Below are 18945 nucleotides of genomic sequence, written 5' to 3' on the forward strand. Positions count from 1 at the left end.
GGATTCTTAACCACGGTGCCACCAGGGAAGTCCAAGACGTTTCTAGTTTTGTCATTTCTAACCTGCTTTTCAACGGGGATATATGGTTTCAGTAATAGGCCTAAGGGTTCTGTTTTCTGGTTTAGTCCAATACACTTTCTTCCTTCTCTGAAACACTCACTACCTCAACCATGTTGGTTGGCGGTATCTAGTTCCCCATTCTGACTGTACAAGTGTTACTGGAGATTTCTGAATAGTTATTCTTTCTCAAAGTTAACCCTGCAAACTCTGTTCCAAGTGGAATCCACACACCTCTATTCTCCATTCCCAGGTCTCCTTTTCCATTCGATGGTCAACAGAGCCCCCTACTGGGAAAAACAGCTCAACGACACAAATGCCAACACAAAGGGCAAGTGTCTCTAACGTTTGTTGCATTTGTGTGTGTGGTTTACTATTAAGTGTTAAATGTAATTACTGTGACCAGCTAGGAAAACTACTCATTACACTTGTAATCACTCTGACATATAATTACAAATGATTAGCTTCTCATTCCTTGCATTTTCCAATGACTCTGGATTGAAGAGTCATTGTAACAATTAATACAAATCACAGATTTATAGTCTGGAAAAATCTGGAATTGATGTTGAGAAATAATTTGGTCCAGTCTCCTGCTTCAAGAACATCTAACCTCTTCAGGATACTGAGTTCTCTGTTCTATTCCGAAAATTTCCGGAGAAGGACACCACAATAGCATCAAAAACCAATTTCTGTGTTTCTAGCAATCCACTGGGTTCATATATTTGTTAAAAATATCTCTTTTAAAATAAACTTATTTTAGAATAGTTTTAGACTTACAGAAAAGTTATACAGATAGTTCCTGTTTTCCCTCACCTAGTTTTCCCTGTTAAGATCTAACATCACCCTGGTACATTTGTCACAGTTAAGAGTCAACACCAGTATATTACTATGGACTAAACTCCAGCCTGTTTTCGGATTTCACTAGTTTTTCCCTGATGCCCTTTTTTGTCCCAGGATCCCATCCCGGATACTACATTACATTTCATTGTCTTGTCTTCTTAGGCGTCTCTGATCTCTGAGAGTTTTTGTGATTTACTTTTTGATGATCTTGACAGTTTTGATAGTATCGGTCATTGATTCGGAAGAAAGGTCTTGGGAAGGAGATCACAATGGTAAAGTAACACTTTATACACATCATACACAGGGACACACTAGCAACATGGCATCACTGTTGAGGCTGGTTTTGATCTCCTGGCTGAGGTAGTGTCAGATTTCTCCACTGGAAAACAAAGACACTTTTCTGTTGTCGTTTTAAATTTAAAACTCTTCCCTCTTATTTTACAGAGCTAGAGAAATTTGTCAGCTTTCCCTTCAGAAGGGAGCAGCTTTTAGGAGCCAGAAAGACTTGGGTATATGAGCAGTCTGCCGCTTACTACCTGTGTGATCTTGGACACGTTACTTCCTAAGCTTCACTATTAGAATTTGTAAAATGGGCATAATGACAGCACTTTCCTCACTTGCTGGGTGATGGTGAGGGCCAAATGACACGATGCAAGAAAATCACTCACTGAAGACCTAGCGCACAAACACGCAACTCACTCTGAAACTCAAGTCCTCGCCGTGATTACTGATGTTAATATGATAGCAGCGATCATATTAACATTATGTATTTCTTTAAAGTCACTGTGGAGTTTGTTTTTCATTGTCAGTAGCAGCAATTTCTCAGCATGCAATGCTTTGCATTAGCAATGCCGGCCTGGACTTTTGGGCTCATAGGCTGTGCTTTGTGGGAACAGCGCCCCCTCGTGGTGAGACGTGGTACTCCTCCTTTGGGCCTTTCCCTATGGTGACGCCCTTACAGACCAGTCATGAGTTGACTGTTCCCTGAGCGGCCCCTGGGCCCTGAGGATACATTGCTGAGCCAACAACAGATACAGAGTGGCTGTGGCCTTGCTAGTCAGGTGAAGATTGTTCTGATACAGAGAAAGAGGAGAGGCAGGCAGGGTTAGATCATACTGGGCCCTGATGGTTAAGTATGTGGATAGCCTTCATTACTCCTCCCCTCTGCAAGTCACGTAGTCCCAAGTGATAAAACATTTTCTGGATGAAATTCAGTCTCCTCCAAATCCATCATCCTAAGATCAAAGCAGCCCAACTGAGTAATGATTTCACCTGTTCTCCTCTTTCCACTTTATTTTTGGAGGCTCTGCTGTTGGGCCCTGAAACAACTAGGATGGTGGTTTTCAAACTTTAGGGCACATTAGAATCACCCAGAGGGCCCTTTACACACACATTTTGTGTGTTTTTCCTGATACTTCCTATCTTGTCAATCTTTCTGACTTTGGACTCTGCCTCACTGTGGCTTGAGTCCTCATGTGTTTTGAGATTTTTGATTATGAGTTCATATTCCTTTGGAACTTGGTTTGTAAGGATTTATTTGCAGCCTGGGTTTAAGAGTATTCCTCCAGGGAGGCTATGAGTTTGATTCTGCCAAACATTTAGGGCAACTCTCAGTCTGGGCCCAATTTATTTTATTTTAATTTTATTATCATTATTATTTTTAAATTGAAGTATAGTTGATTTACAATTTTGTGTTAGTTTCAGGTGTACGCATAGTGATTCCATATTTTTGCAGATTATATTCCACTATAGGTTATTACAAGATAATGGGCATAATTCCCTGTGCTATACAATACACCCTTGTTGCTTATCTATTTTATATATAGTAGTTTGTATCTAGTATCTATGTTATGTATAATAGTTTGTAGTAGTAGTTTGCTTGTTAATCCCATACTCCTAATTTGTCCCTCCTCACCTTCTCTCCCCCCTTTGGTAATCAAGAGTTTGTTTTCTACATTTTTGAGTCTGTTTCTGTTTGGTATATACATTTATTTATATATATATCCAGAAAAAATGAAAACACTAATTTAAAAAGATACATGTATTGGAATGTTCATAGCAGCACTATTTACAATAGCCAAGACATGGAAATAACCGAAGTATCTATCAACAGATAAATGGATAAAGAAAATGTGATATATATATATATATATATATATATATATATATATATATATATAATGGAATATTACTCAGCCATAAAAAAGAATGAAATATTGCCATTTGCAGCAATGTGGACAGACCTAGAGAATATTATGCTTAGTGAAAGAAGTCAGACAGAAGACAAATATCATTTATATTTATAATCTAAAAAATAATATAAATGAATTATATACAAAACAGAAACAGTCTGGGCCCACCGTAAATCTGTGCCTTAGGTATTCAGATCACACGGGTGGCTGGATTCTGGTCCAGAGTGCATGAGAAAGGTTGTCCGCAGTTAGGGCATCTGGGATGAGAAGTGGGGTGGGGGGAAGGGTACTTTAGCGTTTCCCTCTTTATCTAGAACCAAGGCCACCACTGATAAACATCTGTCCCTACTCCTTCCAGCAGACGTGTGTTTTCTAGTCTATCCACTGAGATTTTCCTAGTTTATTCGCAACTGTGGGGCTGGGGTCTCCGATTCTGACCCTGGACTTTGTCCCTGTCCCCTGCAGAAGCACAAACCCTTCCTGTGGCCTAATTTTGTGTAGCCCTTGAGCTAAGGACAGTTTTTACGTTTTAAAAGCGTTGTTAAAAACAATGACAACAACGAAAGAAAGTGACAGAAATCACATATGGCTCACAAAGCGTAAAGTATTTACCTGGCCCTTTACAGAAAAAATCTGTGGATCCCTAGACCTTCAGGGATCAGCATATACACCCAGGGAAAACTCCACGAATGGTGTTCACTTTCCCCTCTGGGTAGGTAGTACTTTCTTATCGCTTCTGGCTTCCAAGAAATTTTCTTACTTTCCCACCAATTTAGCCACTCATCTTAAAGAAGATTTTAAAATATTTTGTCCAATGTTTTTAAGTGTTCTAAAGTTTGGGGGTTTTCTCTGGACCTCTGGTTCCCCATAATATATGAAAAAGAAGTCCACCCCTATACCTTCCTTCAAGTAAGTCTCAGTGTCATAGCAGGGGCTAGAAGAAGGGCAGGCTGTCAACAGTGAGCCAGTTTTGGAAAGCACAACATCATAACTAATTTTCTTTTGAAGGAATGAGCACAGAGGCTAATAACTCACGTTGGGATCTTAAGGCAAGGAGCTTTCTCGCACGGCTAAAATTAGACAGTGTTCACTGGGGCCCACCTTGTGGGTGGTGTGTATGTGTTCACACGTGTCCCTGCTTGGAGACCATGGTCGCATCCATCCTATTTCTGTTTCCAGATTAGAATTGTTCCTGTTCAGGGAGTGTTTCCTGACTATACAACAATCTTCCTACCAATCTAATAAAATCCAGCTTTCAGCTTTTCTAGCTTTCCATTCTGGAGATTTTTGAGCTGTCTGGAGATGCTTCCATTTATGGAAGCAGTGCAGTGCCGCCCCAGGATCTCTGGCAACGGGGTCGGGAAACCCAAGTTCCAGCCCTAACTCTGGCCCTGAACAATGTCCTCCCTTTTCTCCTCCTCCTCCTCGTTTCAGATAAAGAGAATAAAAGAGAGAGAAAAAGAAAGTGATATGAGGCAAATGGACCACTTCTAACTTTATCTTTTGGGAGGCACTGTGTGTTATTAGATGGACAGGGGTTTTGCTGGTGTAACATCAGGTCCGGACCCAATCTTATTCCCAGGTCTAACTCTACGGGGTTCTTACATTCTGTAATTAGCTTCCCTGCGCTCATATTTATTTATAGATATTGAAGTTATTCCAAAGCTCTGAATTATTATTATTTTTCTTCGAGATTTGAGACCCTTGGCTCCCATTAGATCTACAATACCAATGACAGCTGTGTTGTGTATACAGCTCTCATAGCAACCAAGGGCTATGCCCGCCAATGAAAACTGGCTCTGGTTTCTCCCCTGACTATTTAGTAAATGATCCTTAAGCGCAAAGAAGGCAGGAACTTTAGAAGGAGGGACAGAGAGGGAGCCTAGCTTTGGGGGGGACGCGTCAAGACTATGATCAGACCTTCTGGATGTTTCCATGGGGACCGGGAGGGAACGTCTTCCACAACAGAAAGGTCTGAGGTCTTTGGGGAGTTTGACTGTTACGTTCTAGGGTGCCAGCAAATACAGGTTCCCCCCAGTTGGAGACTTTGGTGGCATCCTACCTGTGCCATGCCTCGACGAAGGGAGATCTTAGCAGGGGGAGCAGAGGCTTCCCTTGGTCGTTGATGGCACAGCCCAAAGCTCACTGTCCCTTATTCTTACAGCCAAGAACAAAGAGTCACCGTGAGATCTGAGGGAGACCCTACCAATGAGTGGAATGAAATAACGCGCAAATTTCTGTTGTTGGATCACAGAGGATGATGGAATCATTATTCTAAAACATCTCAGAAATAATGAAATCTCTCTCAGTCACTGAATTTCTCATCAGTTGGTACCCTCACTCTTCTGTGTATAATAATTATCACAGAGCAAGAATAATCCACCTCCTCCCCCATCAGCCCCGTTTCCCCAATCTGATACAATGTATCACTCAACCAAGGCAAGGAAATGAGCAGGATACTGACACTGGTTTAGAAGGGATTACGGGATTTACAAAAGAACATTTTTGTTCTTTTTGAATAGTGGTTTAGCTCCTATTACTCCAAACATAGGCATTAATAGACTAAGAATTGGGTGCTCAAGCTGGCCCAGCTGGCTTATTACATACAAAGTGCTGGGCAGTTTTACATTTTCCATTCTCAAAAGGACGGGTATGCTGCATGGCTTCTCAAAAGCCCAGGAAGCGGAGTGTCTAGGAGGGCAGGGCCTCCACTCCTGAATGAATGGTAAAGAAGCAACGTGGTCGGCCCGTTCCCTGCCGCACATGTGACTCTGAGGGCCCCTGGTGACCTGTCTCCCGGGCCATCTCCGCTCCAGGGGAAGCAGGCACCAGGCTGGCGGTGCAGGGTGTGCACAAAGACTTTTTCCTGTGAAAGTTAGAGCAGGGACAATGGTCCGAAGTGGGAAACAAGGTCCAGCAGCTTTATTCTAGCTTGAAAACTTCCATGTTCCATGCAAGCGGTCTCGTCCAGTGTAGTGTTGAAAAATATGAGAGAGAGGATTCTGTCATCACTCAGCTTCAGGAAAAGTGGTGACTTCGTGAAGACCTGCTTGGAAGTTTTTTAATAGCTGATATGTATTGTACAAAGCCTTATTCTAGCTGAGCTGACCTTGGGACTCTGCAGCTGAAGTTTCTAACATGTCCTGGAATGTGTCCCACTGAATACATTTCCCAGTTTGGGAGTCCCTGGTCTGGAGGAAGGATTGTGGAGGAAGGGAGTCAAGAAGGATGGTGTCTAGATCCTGGTAATAGCTTCCTACCCCAGATGGCAGCTTCACCGGCGACAACAGTTGTCTGGGCAGATAAAAGTTGAGATCATGAACGCATAAACAAAATTTAAAGGCCTCGTAATGTGGCACAATCATTATCGTTACCAACGATCCCCTTAGAATATCTTCCGACCTAGGAATTAAGCATGGACTGGCCTGGGGGCCAAGCCTCCAGGGCAGTGACGCTTTGCAGCCATCCACATTCCTCACCTGGGCAGGAAGAAACTCTGGGAGCCCAGGGCACTCAACATGGCTTGCCTTTTGCCAGCAGATAGTGTGCCATCCACAGCCCCTGGAGGTGTGCCCGGCCAGGGGGAAGGCTTCGGTCATAGGCCAAAGTGCACTTGGCATGCCCCATCCTGCCTGCTCCTCCAGGGGATGCGCTAGCACCTTGGATGGGCGAGACCCAGAGGCTCTAAGCCGCACCAGGACCTGCCAGTTTGAAGTGGGTGATAATAATGAATAGGGGCACCTCTCGCCTTTTTCATCTTCCTTTCCTACCTTCCCAGGTTGGCATTTCCCATCTTTTTAATTTTTGTAGCATTTTCTTGCTAACGTGAAGGAATTGCTATTTAAAATCCTTTAGAGGTGGACAAGTAAATATGAAGAAGGACCTGGCTGCCCCAGCCCATCTGGTGGGCTCCACGGTGTAACCCTCCTTAGGGTGACCTGCCCACGATGGCTCAGATCAAGGGCTCAGTTCCTACCCAAGAGCACGTCAAGTGAATTCAGCAGCCATTCTTCTGCTGAGTTGCTCAAAATCTTTTAATTACTTCACTTAGGGGGATAGAGCTAAGCAGAGGTCTTGGTACCTGGCATTGGACTTACCTGAGAGAAATAAAGAAGTTATTAAAAATCTCTCACTCTTTTAACATAATCATGATTTGACGATAAATACCGATTTTTTTTTTTTGGCTGTACCGTGCAGCATGCAGGATCTTAGTTCCCTGACCAGGGATCGAACCCATGCCCCCTGCAGTGGAAGCGCAGAGTCTTAACCCCTGGACCACCAGGCAAGTCCCTAAATATCAATGTTTTATAATCCACAGTGCCACCTCTAGAACTCCAGATGAGGCAACACAGTTAGGAAATACAGATGACACAAACACATACATCTGGTTCCAATTTATTAAAAAACAAAACCAAACGAAATTTTGCAATGAAATTTCCTGGAATTCACAATCCTTTTCAAATCTTCATAGTTGCATTTTTTTTGAACCAGTACATAAGAACACGATTGCACTTATTTACACGATAGTCTTCTATATAACAAAAATAGCCATGTTGTATGATTGAATGTTGCCAATTATTATCCTTAATATTTCATCACTAGCCCACATGAGACAAACGGCTTATGCTTTCCAAGCACATAGAGAATACAATAAAGCAAGATAAAAGTCGTGTCTCCTAACAGAAGACAAATCCCTTTAAAGACAGTTTTTTAAAACTTCCGTGTATTTCAAGAGATATATAAAGTGCTTTAGAAGGAGTAAGGTAGGTGCCTGAGGTGGGGAAGAGGGAAAGAGAAAGAGATTTATACAGAAAACAAAACAAAAATGAATAACTACACTGCCTTAACTAATCATTTAAATACGCCTGTGACTTTGTATAGAAGATGATGTTTGGGTAAAACAGCTACATAATTCACTACTAATTTTTTTTAGCAATTAAGAGCTAACCAAAGTCCAAATAAAAAGTTACTCATGCAAATGCCATGAGGAATAACTTCGGTGATTTTGAGTCATGTGGCAAAAAAATCAAGGAAGAGCAGTCTCATTATCTGAATATGGAGAGGATGGGTCAGGGACCATTATGCGTGGGAGCTGCAGACTGGCCAGAAAGACCTCCAGGGGATGCTAAGTAAAACTCTACCGGTGACATCATTCATTTTACAATGAAAGCACATAATTTGTGTTCAGGAGGGGAAAAATAAATCCACTGGATTATTTTTCTTGCTGGTAGGGAGGGACTAGAGATTGATTTATGATGCCATGTCTGGACTGTTTTGAATGGTAGATTCATTCTTTGTAGGAGACATTTTTTTTTTCCAGTGGAAATAATAATGTGCTCTATACAAAGAGGTTTAAATAAGTTGTTTTTTTGTTTGTTTGTTTGTTTGTTTTTCACATTAGTGAGCTGGCAATTGCTGGTCATGATCTGCAGTCCACAAAATCAGTGTCACATATATACTGCTTGGGAGGCTCCCCTGGAAACTAGAATAATCCTACTCCCAGCTCATGAACATTTTAAAGAACAACACCCATTATTTTTTCAGGAAATGAATGGAATGTAACTTTTCACAAGTACAAAATTACTTCATTTTCTAAATATAAGGGACATCCCACTATAAAAATAACAACCCTCCCTTCCCTCCCCCAACCCTACATCTCTTTCTAATTATAAAATGGTACAACCATTTCAGATTACTAATGTGAAAGCAGGAAGTAAATATATTATTATGTACATGTACAAAACACGTGAGTATTTCACACCATTTACATTCATATGAAAGAAGTCTGTTTATTGATCTTCCTTTGCAATCTGACAAGAAAAAAGTTGAGATAACGTTACAAAACAATTAGGCCCTTGCCTTATAACTCTGCACAAACATTCCAGCCAGAGGCATCTTCTTTGCAAACAGAGCGAACAATACTCTTTCAACATTCTGCAGAAGAAAGGGGCTGCTGACAGATCTTCCATGGGATCCTCCTCCAACTTTTCAGAGTTTGTGACATCCCTTTCTCTTTTGACAAATGTGGACCAAATTCTCAACCACTGAGGAAACTGTACGATGAAAGGCAAATCACTACTAGTTGTTGAGGAAATGGTGACCCTAGTCAAATTAGCTGGCTCAAAGAATAATGGCGAGAATTCCAGCAGAGGGCACCCTGCCCCTTTGCGATAACATCCTACATAATACTAAGTACCATAGACGCCAACACAAACAGACTGAAAAGTCCTTTCGTTAATAGTCCTTCTTCCATTGCTCCACTATCTATTACTACAGGCAATAGTTTGGTATTTTCTTCAAAAGAGCAGGATATGCTGTCATTAATGAGCTCTTATACATGAAAATTCTTTGGCTATTTAAAATCTTCACATTCTCCAAGAGAACAATATTCTGAGTTCAATAAAGCGCTCGACTTGTCTGAAACTTTTGAGGGAAAAGGGGCCTAAGCGCTAGGCTTTCAAGATGGTGCAGGACTAAGGCCATGAGACATTTTTTTAGATTTCTGGATTTAGTAAGGTCAATCGCAAGCCTGCAAGAGAAAACCCCGTTTCACAGTTTCATTCGACCAAGCAAACCACCGTCACTTTTATTTATGAGCGCATTGTGAGAAAATTAAACTCGTCACTGGAAGAGACATGTGTCCACTTGGATGGTGATCGGTCTTTGGTGTATACAGTACACATGGTCCCCACATTTTTCCTGCTTCTCCAAGCCCTTCACTTCAGTAAGGATGACAAGACCACAGACATTCTGTCAAGCAATGACTTCAGGTAACTCAGGTTGAGTTACCTTCTCCAGATTTTTCTCTCCCTCACTCTGTTCAGACCGGCAGAACCTCTGAAGAGATGTATATTCTTGCCTTATCATTATCCTCAACAAGTATTTATCAGGTGGCCAGAGAGAGAATAGCTTGGTAGTAAGTACAAATGTTAACAGTAGCACGAGGATAAGAAGGTCTTCGATCACGGGTTCCTGAAGAAGCCACTTGATCATGAAGCATGCAAGGCAGGCAACATTCAGAGTACGTAAAGAGAGATGTAAATGACCTCAACAGCCTCTCTGTAGAATGAGCAGGTTTTGCATTTACAGGGCTTGATAATTAAGGGTCTACATCCAGGATCTGGAATCACTGCTCGAGTTTTGGGATGATTAATTTAGTGCCATCGAAAGGCTCAAAGGGGAGAGCATGGCTACTGATCTATGGGTCTTTAAAAATTATTGTTCCTATTACAAAGGGCCTGGAGTTGAGATGGGGAGGGGAGCAGGGAAAGGGAAGAGGTAAGTGATGAGAAACTCACACCTGCTTCTCAGAATTAATTCATTTTCTAGGTAATCCCAACCTTCTTTGCAATCAGGAGTGTTTAACTCATGAGCGTTTAACTCCTTAAGACGTACACATTCCCCCAAACAGGTCATCTCTAAAGCTAGGGGATGCTCGTGGATTCGGGAAGAGCATCCATGTTCATATCCTGCCATCCTCTTTTCTGACTTCCTGCGGGTAAGTATCCCCACCACCTTTTAATTGCCATCATCAAATGTACTTTTCAGTCGCGGCCATGCAAATAGCACAGAGGAGGGACTTCTGTGCCCGCAGGTCACTCACTGCACAAGAATCTGTGTGTCTGTCACTTTAGGGGAATGGGTTTTTTTTTTTTTTTTTTTTTTTTGCCTCTTTTTCAGTCTTAAGGAAGAAGTGGCCTCTCAGATCACTTACAAAGAGCAAACTCTCGTGCCAAGATGTTAAAAGCAGGAGTGGACATTGGATACGGTACAGCCCACGTTTTTCCAAGAAATCCTAACCCTGTGGTGCGGAGGGCCTGCGGTGAACTAAGAAGGTCACAAATGCTAGAGGTGGAAGATAAGAGATTAGACAGCATTCTGGAATTGTTACCTTGCCATTATTTACCTCAGAGACTTTTCTGGCAAGGAACCCTTTAAAAAAAAAAAAAAAAAAGGGCAATAGCTAGAGGTGATTTGTGATAAAATTAGTGATATGAGAAGTGAAAATGAGGCAAACCCCATTACAGAGGAAGTTAATTTGCCTTTATAGTCAACTGGTTTTCCTCATCAGAAGTGAAAAGATAGATACTGCCACACAGTAAAAAAAGGCCAACAGAAGCAATATTAATCACAATAGTGACAACCCTATAGATTCAGAGCCGCAAAGGTTTTTTTTTTTTTGTCCTGAAAGGTGGGAAAAGGATATGTGTGTGGGTGTGTGTACAAAGAAGGAGACAGGCAGTCAGAGAGATCCAGAGATAGAAAGAGACACACCCAGACAAAAAAGGGCAAGAAATCTAAGTGGGAGTCTATTAAAAAAAAGCTACCAGAAATGAACTCAGGGGCTCTATCTAGAATCACAGGGTGGGGGGTCCTGGGTCCTCCCTTCTCAGAGGCTGTGACTCTATCTCAGGTTTTCTGAAGGAGTTTTGATTTAATGAGGTTTCTTTGTTTTTGGTCAAGGTGATGCATTCAATGGACAACTAAATGCCATTTATTTTTTTATGCTCTGCAAGAATTTTCATCTCAACATAATGAACATGATGGGGGTAAAAGAGTCCCAAGATATGCTATCTGTCATCATCTTTGGTTCTGAAAGGATGGCAGCTTCAGGGATGTCAGAGCACTAACTGCATTAACCACTGGGTACCATGGTTTGATACAACCAAATCCAGACCCAGGAACATCCAGGATGTTTCCATCAGAATGAGGAAAATGCTTGAAACAAAACAAAACAAACAAACAAACAAACAAAACCTCTTTGGACAAAGATTGGACGCCATGGTCATGATCATTACTAAGTGACGTCAGAAAAGGTAGGTGCCTTTGCTACTTCTAACTTTCTGTCTTCTCCAAACTCTCCACCACTCCCTGCCTAGATGATGCAGTTGACATTTTAGGGGTGACCAAACCCTAGAGATGAAATCAGTATTCCTATGCTCTATTCATGATCAGGGCTCAGTTCTTCCCAAAGGGACTGGCCACATAGGACGTAGCAATTCCTAGGGGGGACTCTAAATTATTCTGAGGGAATGGAGACGTTCCTTTTCTTGCCCACAGCCTTGGGGTCTAAGGGGGATGCTTACTTCCAAGTTGAGATCTGGCTTCTGAGTTGCAGGTGATCATAATTCACCAACTTGGGGCCAGATGGTCACAAGCCCCAGAGACCCCTTCTCTATTGAGAAGGCTACACAAGGTCTTGTATTTGGAGTCAATATGTACCTTCCCACTTTTTCCTCCCAAATCCAGGCATTTTAGCTATAGTGGTGGGACTATGGGGCCCTGGGACCAGGAAAAGATCTTCTGCCAATCGGGAAGAAAGCAGACCAGGGGTTGAGGTAAAGTTGGATGACTAGGGTCTGGGTTTCTCTTTGGCCCCTGAGTGCCTGCCACACGTCGGTCCAAGGGTGGAAGTGAAGGATAAAATGTTGTCTCAGCACCAAACCAACATGCTTTGTGTGACTTTTTAAAAAACAACTGGTCAAGGAAGCAACAGAAAACGGTCATGGACGTCAGTGGTGTGGTTAGAAAGATCCAGAAAAAATTTCACAAAGGATGGTCCGCATATTTACTCATTATAAAACAGATGGATCTCCAGGCCTCTCATTAGATGGCCTGGGTGGAGTCCAGTTCTTTCTGGAGGTAATTAGGTTTTAACCTTTTTTACTCTGTGAGGGTCAGGGAATCTTGTGAGAATGTTGGAGAAGCTCTAGCCCCGCACTGTCCAAGGTGGCCACGAGCCATGTGACGCGGCTGACAGCTGCAGAAATGGCCAGTCCGAACGGAGAGGTGTGTGAGTGTAAAGCATACACTGCCCTTAGAAGATTTAGTACGGAAAAAGAACGTCAAGTATTTTATGAATACTTTTTACACTAATTACGTGTCGAAACAATAATATTGGCTTAAAGAAGGATATTATTAAGTTACTTTTACCTGTTTCCTTTTGCTTTTTTAAAATGTGGCCAGTAGAAAATTGAAAATTACATGTGGGACTTGTACTATATATCTGTTGAACAGTGCTGGTCTAAGACACTAAAGAAAAATACACATCAAGTCTGCATACACCTCTAGAAGGTTCCCACACCCTTTGATACTCTTTGAGTTACTGGGGCCCCAGGTCAGAGTTTCTTCTTCACTGGGGAGAAGGTGAAGAAGGCTGTGGAGAAAGGACTGTTTCCTTTTTTTTTCTGAACATGTCCCATGCCAGTTAACCTTTTTTGTTGTTGTTTGTTTAAAACTACCAAAGCCATAGGAAAATTCTTCAGAAACAAACCTTTGGTAAAGGAGAAACTTCTAGGCTCAGCGAGTTTGCAGCAGAACCTCCTTGGGGTCGGGTCCACAGGCCTCAGATTGGCCGGCTGGGCCCCTCATCCCCTATGCAGCATCTTATAGGGGCTGCTGGGCCACAGCGCACATAAGCAACCGATTCCTGATCTACCTGGTCGCTCGCAGGAACAGAGAACACCCATCAATCCAAAAGGCATTTTCTCTCTGGGCAAGGAATACAATTTATATTTCCTTTGCTGTTGAATTGTCCTTCTAATTCCCCTTGACTTAATACCAAAATTTGTTTTGGGCAAAGCCGACTGAAGGAGAGGTCGGCGGTGCAGGCCTTCGCTGACCAGGAAAAAGAAATACCTGGAGACGAAGAATTCCACACTGAGAAGGAGGATTTGAAAGTATCCAGAGACTGCAAACTCTGTGACTAAGTGCGGTTTTTGTTTTTATGTTTTTTGGCTGCGTTGGGTCTTCGTTGCTGTGTGCGGGCTTTTTTCTAGTTGCGGCGAGCAGGGGCTACTCTTCGTTGTGGTGCACGGGCTTCTCACTGCGGTGGCTTCTCTTGTTGCGGAGCAGGGGCTCTAGGTGCGCGGGCTGCAGTAGTTGTGGCGCACGGGCTTAGCTGCTCCGCGGCATATGGGATCTTCCCGGACCAGGGCTCGAACCCGTGTCCCCTGCATTGGCAGGCGGATTCTTAACCACTGAGCCACCAGGGAAGCCCTAAGTGTGGTTTTTAAAACAAGGCGAAACAAAACAACTCCTACTTGCACTTAAAGTTCAGTCATTTAGAGAGTCTCAGCCACGCAAGAAGGTGCGCGGCCTGCAGTAGTTGTGGCGCACGGGCTTAGCTGCTCCGCGGCATATGGGATCTTCCCGGACCAGGGCTCGAACCCGTGTCCCCTGCATTGGCAGGCGGATTCTTAACCACTGAGCCACCAGGGAAGCCCTAAGTGTGGTTTTTAAAACAAGGCGAAACAAAACAACTCCTACTTGCACTTAAAGTTCAGTCATTTAGAGAGTCTCAGCCACGCAAGAGTGCCAAATCCCCAAAGCTGTTATACGTTACATGTCAAGTAACTGTGCCTCCCCAACGTAGAGAGTCTGCTATATGTCATAGCTCTCTGTCAAAAATGGATCCCCCGGCAAAATGCTCATTCGTGGTCCTAAGACCAGAAAGAGGCTTGGGCAACATCTTGTTAATCTCTGTCACTTACAGATGGAGAAGCCAAGGCCCAGCAAGCACGCTGCTCATCTACGCCTCCTGACTCCTGATTTGGCACTGCCTTCATGTCTCCCTGCCTGGAGACCCTGGATTTCATTACTGCAAGTGTTGGACTCCTAGAGAGATGTGACATTTGTGAAGGTGGTGATCATTTTCCTTGCCTTGCTGCCTACTTAGAAAGCGTCAAATAGGAAATTGTTCAAGGTGGTGAAAAAAGAGCAGCCAGGGGTCTCCCTTGACACATACACCGTGTTCCAGCAGGCAGCAAGCTCTTACAGCAGAACAAAACTCTGTTTTTGCATGAGTATGCATGTAGTGAGACAGAAGGGCCTCATCACATACATAAATAACTCAGTGAGAGAAGCTTTCTCTCCCAGGTAACCCACGCGGCAGCATGGCCTTTCGCGGATGTCGAGGTGATCCATCTAATGGTCCAGAGAAGCTATTCACACTGCCTTAGTCATCCCTGCATCCTGAGAGTCTCAATGTATTACAGAATTGCCCACTGAAAAAAATAGCACACCTCTGTCAAAAAAAGAATAAAAACAAACAGTTTAAAAACACCGGTGGGTTTTTAGAATTCACTTTGATACCTCGTTTCCTTTCCCTCTTTGTCTCTCTCAGTCAGGAGAAACTTGACATCAACAACTCCCATGCTGTACTTTTTAGATCAAATGGTTTATCAAATCACACCTCCCCTCCCACTTGGTATCTAGACGCACTCAGGGGAGCCCTGGGAAGCAATTTCTTAAGGATTTACCTAAATCCTCCCTCGAGGTCTGGCGAGGTTGAACAGAAGCATATTGGAATTAAGGTAAGACCTAGATGCTACTGCAGCCCTCACTGTGTTGGATCCAAAGACGACTGGATCTTTTCTAAAGCTTCCATCTCCTGCAGAACCCATTTGTGGAGGTAACAAAAGACTGCTGTAGCCTTGGGGAAACAGACATTTTGCTTTCAGGAAGAGTATATGGTATCTGGTTTGAAAACTAGGCTTGGGCTTGCAGTCCCAGTGATGGACAAGCCCTACAGCCACAGAGAATGGTGCTAATGCCCTAGTGGGAACTTGTGAGTTCAGAATTTCAGCCAAAGACTGTTAAGAATCAGACGGATTGAAGTGCCTCCCTAGAGCTTCCTTCTCAAGTCACGTGGGTCCTTAACAGAGCCTGGCAAGTGGAAGCCAGTGTATGTAGCTGAAAAAAATGAGCAGTGGCCTCAGCAGATTCAGAGCTTGGTGTTGGGGTCTCTGGCAGCTGGCATTTCCAAGATCCACTTAAAAGAATTTAGATTCTAAATGAAAGCTGGCCTTAGACTGTTTCAAGGTGCTGAGGCACTTCCTAAAGCCATGCACACTTCATGCTGAGAGGTCAAGGCCATTAATCTCAGAGATGGAATACAAACTGGTCATAGCAGGAACTGATGCTTCTAAACAGAACTCTGTACAAAAGCTGGAGTGAATCAAAGGAAAAACAAAAGAGTGAACATAAACTACACATAGTCCTTAAAAAGAAAGCGCCAAAGAAATCAACAACATTCCCCAAATAGGAAAACAAGAAACTGAAATGAAACTAAGAAGCCCTAAAAGTGTCTTTTCCGTCTGTTTGAGGAACTTCGGAAGTGTGTGTCTACAAGGACATGGGAAAGAAAATCAGCTTTCAACTTCAAAGGTGCCAAGGCCATGAGCTGTTGTAGAGACGGAGAAACTGCATCCTGATGAACGTGACTTTGGATATTGCTTTTCGGTACCATTCTTGTGTGGAGTGCCCTGGCGTTGCCAAGGTGTTCTGGAGGGGCACGTGCCTGGTCCAGTCTTGGGGCACTCCTCCCTTCCTTCCCCTTGGGTCCTATAACCCCTTTTTTCTATATTCGCCATTTCAAGATTTCACCTCCTCGCAGTCTTGGTCCGTGGAAAGTTCTACATCAGACAGTCCAACCTCCATTGCCATGATCAGCGAGATGTCAGAATCACTGCTTATAGCTGGCTCCTGCTCACCTGGTGGGGGAAACAAAGTTCACAGTGAACACTGAGCTATGTCTTCAGATGCTGATTATTTCAATACAATTGCCTTTAATAACATTTCATTGAAGTCCAAGAGAAGGTATTAGCCTACGTTTAAAAAAAAAAAAAAAGAAAGAAAAAAAGTCTGGTTAGAGACTTTTCTCACACGACAGCCCGAAATAAATTCTAAATGGGTCAAGAAGTTAAATGTAAACAAAAGAAACTAATGAAGCCAGAGGAAAATATATCTTATAAGTATATATCTAAGTAGGAAGAAAATATATCTAACATCTCTAAGTAAGGCAAGAAGTGCTACATGGAAAAGCAATTGAGCAATTCACAGATGAAAAGATTGATAAATGTGTATAAAATTCTAAAAATATTAAAAACATGAAAAATAAGATCAAAGGTATATGTCACACTGGGAATTTCACAGAAGATTGTATTCATTTTTTTTTTGCACTTTATTTTTTATACAGCAGGTTCTTATTAGTTATCCGTTTTATGCATATTAGTGTATATATGTCAATCCCAATCTCCCAAGTCATCACACCACCATCCCCCCCCCCGCCACTTTCTCCCCTTGGTGTCCATACGTTTGTTCTCTACATCTGTGTCTCAATTTCTGCCCTGCAAACCAGTTCATCTGCACCATTTTTCTAGCTCCACATATACGCGTTAATATACGATATTTGTTTCTCTCTTTCTGACTTACTTCACTCTGCGTGGTAGTCTCTAGATGCGTCCATGTCTCTAAAAATGACCCAATTTCGTTCCTTTTTATGGCTGAGTAATATTCCATTGTATATATGTACCACATCTCCTTTATCCATTTGTCTGTTGATGGGCATTTAGGTTGCTTCCATGACCCGGCTATTGTAAATAGTGCTGCAATGAACATTGGGGTGCATGTGTCTTTTTGAATTATGGTTTTCTCAGGGTATATGCCCAGTAGTGGGATTGCTGGGTCATATGGTATTTCTATTTTTAGTTTTTTAAGGAACCTCCATACTGTTCTCCATAGTGGCTGTATCAATTTACATTCCCACCAACAGTGCAAGAGGGTTCCCTTTTCTCGACACACTCTCCAGCATTTGTTGTTTGTAGATGTTCAGATGATGCCCATTCTAACTGGTATGAGGTGATACCTCACTGTAGTTTTAATTTGCATTTCTCTAATAACTAGTGATGTTGAGCAGCTTTTGATGTGCTTCTTGGCCATCTGTATGTCTTCTTTGGAGAAATGTCTGTTTAGCTCTTCTGCCCATTTTTGCATTGGGTTGTTTTTTTTTTTAATATTGAGCTGCATGAGCTGTTTATATATTTTGGAGATTAATCCTTCAACCGTTGAGTCGTTTGCAAATATTTTCTCCTATTTTGAGGGTTGTCTTTTCGTCTTGTTTATGTTTTCCTTTGCTGTGCAAAAGCTTTTAAGTTTCATTAGGTCCCATGTTTGTTTTTCTTTTTATTTCCATCACTCTAGGAGGTGGATCAAATAAAGATCTTGCTGTGATTTGGAGAAATGTCTATTTAGGTCTTCTGCCCATTTTTTGATTGAGTTGTTTGGTTTTTTGATATTGAGCTGCATGAGCTGTTTATATCTTTTGGAGATTAATTCATCAACCGTTGAGTCGTTTGCAAATATTTTCTCCTATTTTGAGGGTTGTCTTTTCGTCTTGTTTATGTTTTCCTTTGCTGTGCAAAAGCTTTTAAGTTTCATTAGGTCCCATGTTTGTTTTTCTTTTTATTTCCATCACTCTAGGAGGTGGATCAAATAAAGATCTTGCTGTGATTTATGTCAAAGAGTGTTCTTCCTAAGTTTTCCTCCAAGAGTTTTATAGTGTCCGGCCTTACATTTAGGTCTCGAATCCATTTTGAGTTTATTTTTGTGTATGGTGTTAGGGAGTGTTCTAATTTCATTCTTTTACATGTAGCTGTCCAGTTTCCCCAGCACCACTTATTGAAGAGGCTGTATTTTCTCCATTGTATATCCTTGCCTCCTTTGTCATAGATGAGTTGACCATAGGTGTGTGGGTTTATCTCTGGGCTTTCTATCTTGTTCCATTGATCTATATTTCTGTTTTTGTGCCAGTACCATATTGTCTTGATTACTGTAGCTTTGTAGTATAGTCTGAAGTCAGGGAGTCTGATTCCTCCAGCTCCGTTTTTTTCCCTCAGTACTGCTTTGGCTATTCGGGGTCTTTTGTATCTCCATAGAAATTTTAAGGTTTTTTTGTTCTAGTTCTGTAAAAAATGCCATTGGTAATTTGACAGGGATTGCACTGAATCTGTAGATTGCTTTGGGTAGTAGAGTCATTTTCACAATATTGATTCTTCCAATCCAAGAACATGGTATA

General features: G+C 42.3%; 1 protein-coding gene across 5 annotated transcripts in view; it reads right to left on the minus strand.

The window, feature by feature from the left end:
* RNF150 (ring finger protein 150) overlaps positions 1 to 18945 on the minus strand; it is a 297671-nt gene that overhangs the window by 40200 nt on the left and 238526 nt on the right. Inside the window, exon 7 of one of the 5 annotated variants that reach the window (XM_007108036.4) lies at positions 14194 to 16582. The exons of 3 other annotated variants lie outside the window; for them this stretch is intronic. In XM_007108036.4, coding sequence (XP_007108098.2) covers positions 16464 to 16582 — 119 coding nt within the window. In that variant the 3' untranslated portion in view covers positions 14194 to 16463. Of the gene's footprint in view, positions 1 to 14193; positions 16583 to 18945 lie in introns of those variants that run through there. One more of the 5 variants, XR_008617769.1, reaches the window with a different exon arrangement.

The sequence above is a fragment of the Physeter macrocephalus genome, chromosome 7 (genome assembly GCF_002837175.3).
Source record: "Physeter macrocephalus isolate SW-GA chromosome 7, ASM283717v5, whole genome shotgun sequence".
Classification (NCBI taxonomy): Eukaryota; Metazoa; Chordata; class Mammalia; order Artiodactyla; family Physeteridae; genus Physeter; species Physeter macrocephalus.